At 55.3% G+C, this 12,153-nt stretch overlaps 1 protein-coding gene across 2 annotated transcripts in view; it reads left to right on the plus strand.

Annotated features, from left to right (window-relative positions):
- Positions 1-12,153, plus strand: part of LOC133119003 (tetraspanin-9) — a 165,331-nt gene that overhangs the window by 86,508 nt on the left and 66,670 nt on the right. Inside the window, exon 4 of one of the 2 annotated variants that reach the window (XM_061229354.1) lies at positions 9,449-9,528. In XM_061229354.1, the coding sequence (XP_061085338.1) occupies positions 9,466-9,528 (63 nt within the window). In that variant the 5' untranslated portion in view covers positions 9,449-9,465. Of the gene's footprint in view, positions 1-8,639; positions 9,529-12,153 lie in introns of those variants that run through there. The other variant, XM_061229352.1, reaches the window with a different exon arrangement.

The raw sequence follows: 12,153 nt of genomic DNA on the forward strand, positions 1-12,153 counted from the left end.
GGTTCCCCTGTGCTTCAGAACGGGGGGTTTAAAAGGCGTCGTTCGCCGATGACGAGGGCGACTGTTCCTGCCGTTCCCGAGTTCTGAAACAGCTGTGGTTAGACTCTCGTGTCACTACCTTATGTAGGAACAGATGTCGGAGGCAACAGTCGACGTGTAGCTAAGGAGGTCCAGACCACGCTTTTAGTACGAGATGCGGTGTTGTGCGAGTGACCCGGCGTTCATCTTGAAGCAGAGGATGCTACCGTAGGTTATCTTGGACGCCGCGAGAAGTTGCAGCAGCTTGTGTGCAGATAGCATCGCCGTTATCCATTACAGGCAAAAAGGTAGCTTGCCCAAGCTTCTTCTGGCTTGCAAACGAAAATCCCCTCATTTCAATTCCTTAGCAAGGCAGCTTATATTCGGTGGGTTTATGACAATTTGTCACCCAACGAAAGGCCGCGACATTTAAAACGGATACTCTCTCGATAGCCTGTCACCAGACACGGGGCCGCCTTGAATTCACAACTCTGAACGCCCTGAAATGGTGTTTGAGTACGCTCAGGATGACTCAGAATCCCCCGCCAAATTAGTGATTCAGAACACCCCCGAATTCATGTTTGAGAATGCGCTGAATTTACTGCTTGTGAGCCTGCCGGGTAAACGACTCATAACTCCTTGGATCCCCCCCGGCGGAATTTATGTCCTGGAATCCTTGGAATTTATCAGGCGAAAACCATGAGTTGCATAAATTCATCAGGGCCTCCCGTGCCGGCAAATTGATGGATTTCCGTTATCTCCAATCACAGTTCCGCCTTGGAAGTTTTGGCGTAGATCCAACCGGGGCGTCGTTTTGAAATGAAAAACTTTTAACCGTCTCGTCGCCTCCTGTTTTTAATTCCTCTCGTGTGAAAGTGTTTTCCGTGTTACGTACCTGACCACACAAGACAATGCAATTAGTTTCATTCGCTCCTGATCAGTCTGTTCCTGTGAACTTCTTGGCTGGCTTCCTCTGTGAATTTCCACTCGGAGGCTTGTCAGTTCTCGCACGATAGCGCGTGGTGTTTCAGCGCTAGATTGCTGTCTGAGGGAGAAGCGCTCTTCCTCCCAGATAAATGAGGTCGATATCCTTTGCCCTCGTTTGTATTAGCATGTACGCTAACCCTCGCCACATCATTAACCCCCGCGTTAGTGAACCGGGCCTTTTTCCTCAACGGTACAAACGAGAGAACTCTTCAGTCGGACTCGTACCGAAACTTTCCTGAATGCTAATGCGGCCGCCCGGCTCTCCCCCCCCCCCCCCCCCCCCGCGCTCCGGTTAGGGGGTTAATTGGCCGAGAATGATGGCTTTAAATCGCGGGAGTCGCTCCTCGTGAGCTTTGAACCCTGGAAACTGAAAGTTCTTCTGGGATCAGAATGCAGATTGGCTGCCACTGCTGGTGCATTGTTCCCCTAGATGTGGGGGTGGGGGGGGGGCGTTGTCATGGGAATCCTGCGTCTCAGGCTCAGAGCACTTCACGGTTTCGAATTAGAAACCGGCGGACCGCCGGCGGCCGGCGAACGGGAGTCTTCGTTTCCACCACGCCCACGCCAGTCTCAAATTCGTCGCTGGACAAGTTCGCCGAACGCCCGGACGAGCCGTAATTGGGCCTGTTGACGTTTGGGGGACGGGCAGGTTCCCGTTACGTTCCGTGCTCCTGACACCGTTACCCCGTTACACCGTCCCCATCCGCCCACCGTCGTTCCAGCGCGAAGTTCGCGGAGACAAACGGCCCCGCGTCAGATACGCTAACGCGGAGAAAGCAATCTCGCGGCACATCTAATTAAATTAGCATCTGAACTGGGCTCCGGGCCTGAAACGGAGCTGCCAGGCGTCCTCGGAGAATGTATGTACGTCTCCAACAAACAGCCAGCCCGCCATCGGGCGCCCAAATGCCAAGCAGGTACAGGAGCGGGTTTAATTAGCTCGTTCGGAGTGAGCCTCCCCGCCGAACCAGATTTCCCCCTGGCGTTTAAAGGAGTGCTTTACTTCGCTATAACACAAGTCATTTCGTTGAGCGTACCCCATTTTATTTGCATCGAGTGAATACTACATCTGCTGTCCCTGTAGACCGTTAACAGCATCGCCGTATTTCCAATTTCCTGCCTCCCAATTCATTTTGGAGACCTTGTTTAAATGTATAGGTTTAAACCCTCGGAAAATAGATTGATAAAAGAGGACGCTAACGTCAAACGGTCTGTGTTTCTAGAAGGATTGTTTCCAGATTTGCTGCTGCGTAGGAATACGTAGTATGTGAATGCATTACTGTGCACAAGAATACATCACTTAGTTAAAATAACCGAGCCTTTTCAGATCTTTTTCTTTTTTTAAGGCAATGAAATGACGAAAATGCATCAGAAAAAAAACTGCATTTGAAGTTAGTACTCTCTTTTGTCAAGCTATTATCCTCCTTACTTATTGTGCGCTCTAAAACCGTTCATTTCTACGGGCTCCCATAAATGGATGGGAATCCAGCGATACCCTCAGCCAATAAAATGGGGAAAGCCCCACAAGATGACTTGTGTTCTACCAAAGTAAAATTCCTTCTGACATACCAGAGGTGTTTGTGTTAGCTTTAGCACGTCTGATGGCTTGGAGGTGTTTGTTCACCTGTAGGGGAACAGCCTCTGTCCCTCCAAGGGGGGGGGGGGAGAAGGGAGAAGGGGTAACAGTTGTTAAACTGCTAAAGAGGTTTTGTAGACCTCCTGGAAAGATCCAGTTGATTGTCCCATTTGTTACATGGTTGTAAGCTCGCTGGTGATTGGGCAGGAATGCAACGTGAGGCCCAATCCCGTTGCTGGGTACAGAACAGCCTCTCCGGGTTCCCAGCGACCCTGAGCATCAACGGTCTTGATTATTGACCGTGGCCGATCGAACATGAGCCGACCAAGAGTTTCGCTCTCGGCCTGAAGTTTTTGTCGAGGAGTTCGAAGGCTCTTTCGGCCTTCTATTTTTGGTTTCTTCTCTTTTGTTGAATTATTTATTTTAATAACCCCGGCTGCATGCCCTTGAATACAAAAGAGAGAGGGCGGCGGACTCTCCGCACAACTGTTCCGGCGTGTTCCTCTTCAGCCTCTTCGCTCCCGGGGCAAACGAGGCGTTCGCTTCAGCGGTCCGGAAACGCGCCGCGTGACTCCGGACGAGACGGACGAGCGCATCGTTCGCAGGCGGAAAAATGGGGCTACGCTTGTCCGGCCATCACCCTGACAACGCGTCTGCCACACGCTCCGTTTTTATTTCATAACCCGCATATAACCAACACGTAATATCCACACTGTAAGTCTATAGCGCAGGGCATTTCAGCTAATGCTTTGAGAACTCAAATTAAGCAGTATAGGGGCAACTGATGGTTACAACTGTAGTCAGCCCAATACAGATTCAATACAGACTGACCTATGCTTTTATAACCCTCAGGTGTTACATAGCTGTATTGGGCTCTCCCACCCAGATATCCAGCAGGGGAACTGCCCGGAGGCTTTGTCGAAGCTTCACTGTCACGCAGGGCAGCCTGTAGCGTAGTGGTTAAGGTAAATGACTGGGACAGGCAAGGTCGGTGGTTCGATCCCCGGTGTAGCCACAATAAGACCCGCACAGCCGTTGGGCCCTTGAGCAAGGCCCTTAACCCTGCATTGCTCCAGGGGAGGACTGTCTCCTGCTTAATCTAATCAGCTGTACGTCGCTCTGGATAAGAGCGTCTGCCAAAATGCCGTGAATGTAATGTATCGGTTCCTAATGAAACGGGACGCACAGAGCCCCTCTGTGTGGGGGGTGTGAGGGGCTGAGTTATATTCGGGCCGGAGTCTGGTCGAAACAGAAACAGAGCGAGCGTCTCGTTTAGAGCCCTGTTCTTCCCTGGTGGCTCCAGCAGAGGGGTCCTGTGAAAGGCGGTTTGAGCTGAAGGTAATTGCTGTGGCAGCTGACTGAACGAAGCGTGGCTTTAGCCCCGACTGACCCCCCGCACTGAGTAAGTCCTTGGGTTCTTTTGACATGCTATACATACGCATAAATCCTGACGTATGGAAATACAGCGGCTTCAGAAGGCATTCAGACCCTTTTTGCACACTTCATTGTGTTGTAAATATCGTTCTAAATGGATAAGATTGTCATTTTCGCGCGTCATTCTACTACACTCAATAACCCGTAATGACAAAGTGAAAACGTGTTTTTAGAATGTTTTCCCGCAAATGCATTAAAAATGAATAAGTGAAATCTCTGGAGCCGCTGTTGATATGAATATGAATACGCACCTTGTGCATAACACTCATTGATAGTGAACCTGCGGTGTGCATACACACAGGTCCAGGGTCAGAATCTGAGATGGCGTTTGGGCGGCCTGTAGCGTAGTGGTTAAGGTAAAGGACTGGGACACACAAGGTCGGTGGTTCTGATCCCGGTGTAGCCACAATAAGATCCGCGCAGCCGTTGGGCCCTTGAGCAAGGCCCTTAACCCTGCATTGCTCCAGGGGAGGATTGTCTCCTGCTTAGTCTAATCACCTGTACGTCGCTCTGGATAAGAGCGTCTGCCAAAAATGCCAATACTATACTGTGTTTCCCTGCGCACGCTCGACGCGTGTGTGAGCGTTAAGCGCCGGAGTGAGAGTGAGGCCCGGAGTCTGCCGTGCGCTGTGAGAGCCGTTTGGACGGTCCGGGCCCTGAACGCGGGCCTGAGTGCTTTTCAGTGTACCGTCGCGCGACGCGGGAGGATGGAGCAAACGGACTCGCTTAAGGATTCTGCTGCAGTGTGCTGTTCTCTTTCTCAATGATTCACACCCCCCCACCGTCGCCCCCCCCCCCCATCCCCATCCCCAGCGCAGCGGCGGATTCAGAGCCTCCGTCCGACGCGCCGGATTCGCTCGGTCGAGACGAGAGGGCGGAGTCAAACGGAGGAAGAGCCAATAGGGCGCCTGGCTGGGGCCTCGGGGTCGTTTCGGACGCCGTTAGCCGCTAACGGTCCGCCGTGTCGTTTCGGGCGAGCGCTCATGGCAAGGGGGGCAGTTGGAGGGGGGAGGGGGGGGGTTGAAAGACAATGGGGAGGGAGGGGGGGGTCTCTCCGCTGCCCGCCGGTGTAAATAATTCACACGCTGCCTCCGGCACGCCAGTCAAACGGGCTCCTGCTGTCTGCTGGCACCCCGGGCTCCACTGCCCCGTGGAGAAGTGCCCGAAATAACATGCGTGACCAGGCTTCATAAACCTGCCCGCCCGGCCCCTTACACGACACACGTGTGCGATCGATGTTCAGATTTCATTTTATTTGATGGAGTTGGTAGGGCACGTGTTTCAGTAATTCGCTCTACAGCGCCATTTTGTTTCTGCTCCTGCTCCCTGTGTGAGTGGAAATGGGGAGTGCCTTAAAAGGTGGTGAAGGGTGTCTGCTCGGCATCGTGGGGTACGTGGCGGACATGCATTAGTGCACCGAAGTGACTCGCCTCACCCCGGTGTTACCCCTGCATGTAGCATTTACTCTGCTATTTCAGTCCTGCTTTCCCTTTACGGCACAGTCTGTGGGCAGTGCTGAGCACACACACACACACACACGCACACACACACAGGCACACCCAAGGCCATATGGCATTTAAATTTGGGACATTTGCGGTGGTGTTTTGAGCACACTTATTCATCCGTTTGAAATGTAGGCTTTTTTTGGAAGGTTGCTTGAACATTCAGTCAGTCAGTGTTCTAGAACTCCGCTGCTTTCAGTCACCAGTAGTGATTGTGACATCAGCATTAGAATGTTCAGTTAAGAACATTCCACACACTTACTTCTGACCTCTCACCTTAAAGGGGTAAGAAGGCCTTGCTATTTCCTATGAGGTTTCTTATGTATGTGGTCCTCTGTGGCATCGACGTGCTTACAAAATGTCGTACGACAGCCATCCCGGCACCCTTCAGGGGTCGCCTTCTCTACGGAAACCCCCTCCTCTGAGCCGTCTCGGAGCGGTTAAGGCCTGGCAGCCTATGGGACGGATTAGCGCTTAAGCGATACGCGGGGCGGCATTACCGGATTTACCTTAAGACTCGTTCAGCCGACGCTCGCCCTCCATTTGTCCCTGCCGCGAGCGAGAGCTCGGCCAGCAAAAAGGCAGTTAAACCGCCATCGCGGGTACCTGTCCGCACACTTCACGAGGTCCCGCGCTACGCTCGTTAGGCTGCGATTGTGATGTCACAGTGGGGGAATTGGTGCGTTGCCCAATTGAATGGAACCGTATTGTCCTCTAGGGTCCCCTTCACACTTGTCCCTGTGTTCGATCTGCACTTGGTCGCCCGTCGGTCTGGATAAGTTAAAAATGCTTCGTAATGTAAAGGAACGAACACAAACCGCTGCTCTCCCGGATCTGTGTTTTGCGATGTTCTCCCGTCGAGGGCGATTTCAGTCTCCGCGCGTTCGCCTCACACACACACACACACACACACACACGTGCGCCTGTCAGCTCCACCAACCTGCAAGAAGCAGCTTTACTGAAGATGTTTTATGTGTGAACCTGAAGGTTCTCGTCGGTTACGCTGTTGATGGATGTTGCCTGTTGGACGCTGTCTTGTGAGCGATGACAGTGAGCGAGTGAGCCGCGCCCAACACTTGAAGCTCAACAAAGGCAGGAGACGGACCTGCCTGTCAGAGCGTAGGAACACGGGGCGGGCCATCTGGTTAGCACGTAGACAGGCCCTGCTCTTACTGACAGCTGTCGGCACCGTTAGGACAGGAACAGGGGGGGGGGGGCTCGGGAATTGGGCGAGCCTCCCGCGCCCAGCGGGACGCGGCAGTGACCGGACACAAGGCCCCGATAATATACACGGTTATATTATCAGCACGATATTACTGTTTTATTCATTCATGGAACAGCGCTATTAAAAATCTCACATATCTTCCACAAGCCAGAGGGGTCCGTTCGTGAGATCAGCGAAAGGACACGGAGTCTGTCTGGGACCTCCTTAACCCTCTCAGGTGTGAGGTCAGAAATACGTGATTAGAATGTTCTTCACTGAGCGTTCTCGCGCTGATGTCACAATCACTACTGACAACTGATTAGAATGTTCTTCACTGAACATTCTCAGGCTGATGTCACAATCACTACTGACAACTGATTAGAATGTTCTTCACTGAACATTCTCAGGCTGATGTCACAATCACTACTGATAACTGACAGTGGAGTTCCAGAATTTAGATGATTTAGAATTCATTCCAAGGAGCCTGCTCTTCAGAGGGTTAGAGGGTGTGCTTGATTTCATCCCACTATCCAGGGTGAGACACGTCACGACTGAGTGGGAGGTCTGTTCTCCCGTACGGTCACCGGTAGACAGACCACGAGCGTTTATTGCCTCCCCGGGGGTGTGGCCCCGTACTGCGAGCTAGCAGTCTGAAACAGCAACCCAGGGGGGGCCAGGTGTCGTGTGAAGCGGTGTCGTTTGGTCACTTAGCAGTGTGTGTGGTCAGCTCTGTGTGAAACAAACGGGTGTTGGCGGGGGGGAGTGTGTGTGTGTGTGTGGGTGTGGGTGGAGAGGGGGGGTACGTGTCTCTGCACCCCCCCCCCCCCCACACGGGGAGAGATGCGGGGCATCTTTACCGCCGCTATCCCCTTTCCGTTCCTGGAATGGCGAGAGAGTCCCGGAGGTTGCCAGCTCGCACACGCTCCTTACAAGGTCGGGGGGGAAAGGGCGTCGGGGAGCAGCCTGCCCGAGCCCCCGGCGTAGCGCCCCGGTCCCATCATCCCCGCGCAGGGGCGAGAGAATAACCGCGGAGACGGAGCCGGAGGTGGCGGCAGTGGAGTGAAGAGGAGTTTAAAGTGTAGTCGCAGGGCAGTCAGTAAGGGCAAACGCTGCCGTAAACACAAGCTGTCAGCGCGCGCGTCCCTGAGAGACGGGCTCAGAACCCCCCCCGGAGCTCAGCGCCAGAGGAGCGCAGCCTCTGCTCAGAAACACGAGCCTGCAGTCAGGCAGCGCGGACACACACACACATGCAAGCACACGCGCACACACAGGCAAGCACACGCGCACACACACGCACAGACACATGCACGCACACACACACACATGCAAGCACACGCGCACATGCACACACGCACAGACACATGCACGCACACACACACATGCATGCACACACACATTCCCAGACTCACACACACACACATGCAAGCGCACAGACACACACATGCATGCACAGACACGCACCTGCAAGCACACACACACACACACACATGCAAGTGCACACACATACGCACACGAAAGCCACTCTCACACACAACACACAAGCCCTCCTCACACACACACACACACACACACACTCTCTCTCTCTCTCACACCCCCACCTCTCAGGATTGATCTCCGGATTCCTCCGCGTTAAGATTTTATTTTTTAATATCATCAATACCCTGCTCCGACGGCAGGATCCAGAGGGCCGTGCTAAACTCAGAGCGCAGCGATAAGCCTGTTAAAGCACCGCTATCAGCCCACGAGGGGGGGGGGGGGGCTGCCTGCCGTCCCATTGGCTGAGCAGCTGATGGCAGGGAGGGGGCTCGGGGAGTGGAGGAGGAGAAGCTCTGAGAGAGAGAGAGAGAGAGAGAGAGGAAGGAAGGGAGAAAAAAGGACAGTGCTATAGTTGGGGGTTGAGAGAGAGAGAGCGCGAGAGAGAGAGAGGAGCTGGATAGATAGATGCAGCAGCCCTTAATAGCACACCAGCCTCGCTGCAGCTGAGAGACACGGGGGCTGAACAGCTGAGCGCAGAACGGAGAGAGAGAGGGAGCGGGAGAGAGAACGAGAGGGAGAGAGCGAGAGAGCGCCGGGGAACGGGGGGAAGTTGCGGTCTCCGGGAACTGGGTCAGAGACGGACGGACGGAGCGCAGGTGGAGGAGAGGAAGGAGGGAAGAGAGAGAGAGAGAGAGAGGAGAAGGAAAGTAGACGGAGGAGACAGGCGGAGGAGCGCGCGAGGGGGCTCGGACCCGACCGGAGCTACGCGCCCTGCCGGAGCCACACGCACGCACCGGAACCGTTTACCGGGGGGAAAGTTTTCCGTTGTTGAGCGAGCGGACCGAGGACCGTCCCCCCGCTCAGGACAGGACGTTGGGAGGACGTTGGGAGGACTCCGGGCGTGTGCGGGGCGCGTGTGGGGGTCTGTCTCTGAGACATGGTAGCGGGTGACCCCGTGTCGCCGCAGCATGGAGAAGTCCAGTAGCGAGGAGTCGGCCATCCACCGCAGCCCGTCCCTGGACAGCCGCGAGTCGGACTTCGCCCGCGCCTCCGCCTCGGGCCGGCCCTTCGGGGGCCGCGGCTTCACCGCCGGGGCCTTCTACGGCTCCACGGGGCCCCGGGCCGGGGCCGCGGCCTCCTCCGCCGCCGACAAGGGCCCCGGCGCGCGCAAGGCCGCCGGCGACAAGGCCGCCGCCAAGGGGAGCAAATACGTGGTCTTTTACCTGGATCTATCCTTTGTGTTCCTCCTAGAATTCAAGAAGTTCAAAATGGCACGGGGATGCCTCTGCTGTCTCAAGTACATGATGTTCCTCTTCAACCTCGTCTTCTGGGTGAGTGCGACTCCTTCTCCTTATCCGCCATTACGCCGCCAAAGCCAGGGCCGCTGCCCGTTCCACAGGGCAGCCGCCGGGGCCTGCGAGAAGGCTGAGGCCGATTCTCTCTTTCTCTGCCTCTCTGCCTCTCTCCTTCTCTCCCTCTCCCTCTCTTTCTCCCTCTCTCCCTCTTTCCTTCTCTCCCTTTCTCTCTCCCTCTCTCTCTCTCTCTCCCTTAGCTCATGTTGATTGTTTAATGAGTGCTTGTACAGAGGATGTAAAAATGGAAACTCGCCGGCGTTATATAAACTGTGTTTTTTCCTCTGTTGTGTGTCAGGGTCTCTCCGGTCCTCGGTCTTTCCCTTTTATTACACGGGTTTGCATTGTGCGCCGTGGCGTCATTTGCATGTGATTATTCCGCTTTATTACCGACCCCCCCCTCCTCCCTACCCCTCGGCCGAACGGGAGTGCCGCGGTAAGTAAGACGCGTTCCGGGAGCGTGAAGACAGGCTCCGGAATTGGGCCGGGGAGTGGGAGGAGGAGGAGGAGGAGGAGGAGGAGGAGGGGGAGGGAGTGGGGGGGGTAAGTGTAAAGGAGAAGGTTCTGAAATTAATCACAAGCGCAAAACCTGGAGGAAGTTGCATAATAAGAAACATTGAAAGGGACGTTGGGAATTGAGCGGAAATTGTCGCCCTGTCGAGCGGGCACTGGACGGGAATGCCTAACCAGCCGGAGGCGATCGGGATCAGGTGCGCGGGGGAAGTTGGCGGTGTTTTCGCGCGTACCTTGCAGGGAATCCCACCTGAGCCTGGGGGGGGGGGGGGACTGTGAAACCGAAAGTTTGGGGGCTTGGTTCTGGTGGGTTCGAGGAGGTGAGAAACGTCGGAGTGATATCTCGGATAGACGGGTTTCGCCTCCGGTCCAGTTCCGCTCGCTCTCCGGTCCGGAGCAGTTTCCCACGGCGACGGGCCTGTTCCTCGCCGCCCGGACGCCCGCTGCAGGAACCGGTCGCGTCACCGAGCCTAAATTTACCCCCAGAGCCAAGTCACGCTCTCCCCTACCCCCTCTCCCCTCTCCCCTGCCCAAAGGGGGGCAGAGCTGGCCGCAGTCAGCAGACACACCGTCCAGAAAGCTCACGAGGTGCTGGTCTGGCTGTGGAGGAGGTTAATGAGGAAAAGAGGTGCCCTCGGGCTGTGCTAAAGGCTGTGTTTAATGGGCTCTCTGACTGGCTATGAGGAGAACCAGGCCTTCAGGCTGTGTTAAAGGCTGAGTCTCTCACTGTGGTTATGAGGACAACCAGGCCCTGTGTGTTAAAGGCTGTGTTAAAGGCTGAGTCTCTCACTGTGGTTGTGAGGACAACCAGGCCCTGTGTGTTAAAGGCTGTGTTAAAGGCTGAGTCTCTCACTGTGGTTATGAGGAGCTGTGTAGGCTTATGTAGTTATGACCGTACAGGTGTGCCGTAGGTGAATGGGGAAAAACTAGGCCTTCACACACACACACACACACACATATGCAAACACAGACATCCATGCATCCACACACATATACAAACACACACACATACACACACTCATGTAGACACTCGCACTCTCTCTCACACACACACACACACACACACACACACACACGCCCCGCTAACGTTCAGATAATGATTTCTCCGGGGATGGCGGATCAAGAGCGGCGTTCCCTAATTCAATTAATCTCCGCGCTGTGGCGGCCGTCCTCACCGGGGCCTGAGCGCTGGGACTGGGGCAGCTGCTCCGCCTGTCCGTCACGCTCGCTCTCCGTGTCCGTACGCATGTAGAGCACGTCTAACGCCCATGTAACACGCTACGGTTTCCCTGCTGCCACCGCATCGATTCAGGAAACGTAGAGACGCGTGTGTGTGGGAGACACTGTGCGTTTAAGCTCGATGCAAATCGGGACGTGCTAGAACAGAGCCCAACGCACACAATGCAGCAGTTACATTTCGGAGGACGATACGCTGAAATGCGCTCCGCGTTTAAAGCGTAATGCAAATGCACACCCTCGCCTGACAAGGCACGGACCCAGGAGACTAGTCCCCAGGTTTGCCAGGGGCCCGTACCAGGTGCCCCCAAGCTCCGGGCCCTGGAATGGGGGGGGGGCGGTGTTGGTTTTATGCCCCGTAACGCGAAACACGAGCGGAAGGAACCCCAAGCATCCCCGCCCCCCCCCCCCCCCCCTCCTCCAGCAGTTGCTCCAGACCATCTGCCTCCTGCTTCTTACGGGGATTACTGGGCCCTGAGTCCGGCCCAGATTACGCTCTTCAGCGCTGGGTGTTGTTTTTGCGCCACCTCTCTCTCTCTCTCTTTCTCTCGCGGAGGGTAAAGGGGCGGGGGACCCTTCCGAGCCGGGGTCAACCCCCCCTCCCTCTCCGCCCCAAATCCCGGGCTCAGGAATGTAATATCAGCGGCCGGCTATTGTTACACGACCCAGAGGTACCAGCACCGCGTCGCGGGCGGGCGGGATAAAATTAGCCCCTGTGATTTCCCATCGGTGTCGGGTGGCGGGTTTTTGATACCGGCTCGGCTGCGGGGGGCTTGAAGGTGCTCGCGGATTTCGTCAGGTTCAGACGTCTCTCTCTCTCTCTCTCTCCCTCTCTCTCTCTCTCCGCTCAGCGTG

Source organism: Conger conger, chromosome 19 (genome assembly GCF_963514075.1).
Source record: "Conger conger chromosome 19, fConCon1.1, whole genome shotgun sequence".
NCBI classification, from domain to species: Eukaryota; Metazoa; Chordata; class Actinopteri; order Anguilliformes; family Congridae; genus Conger; species Conger conger.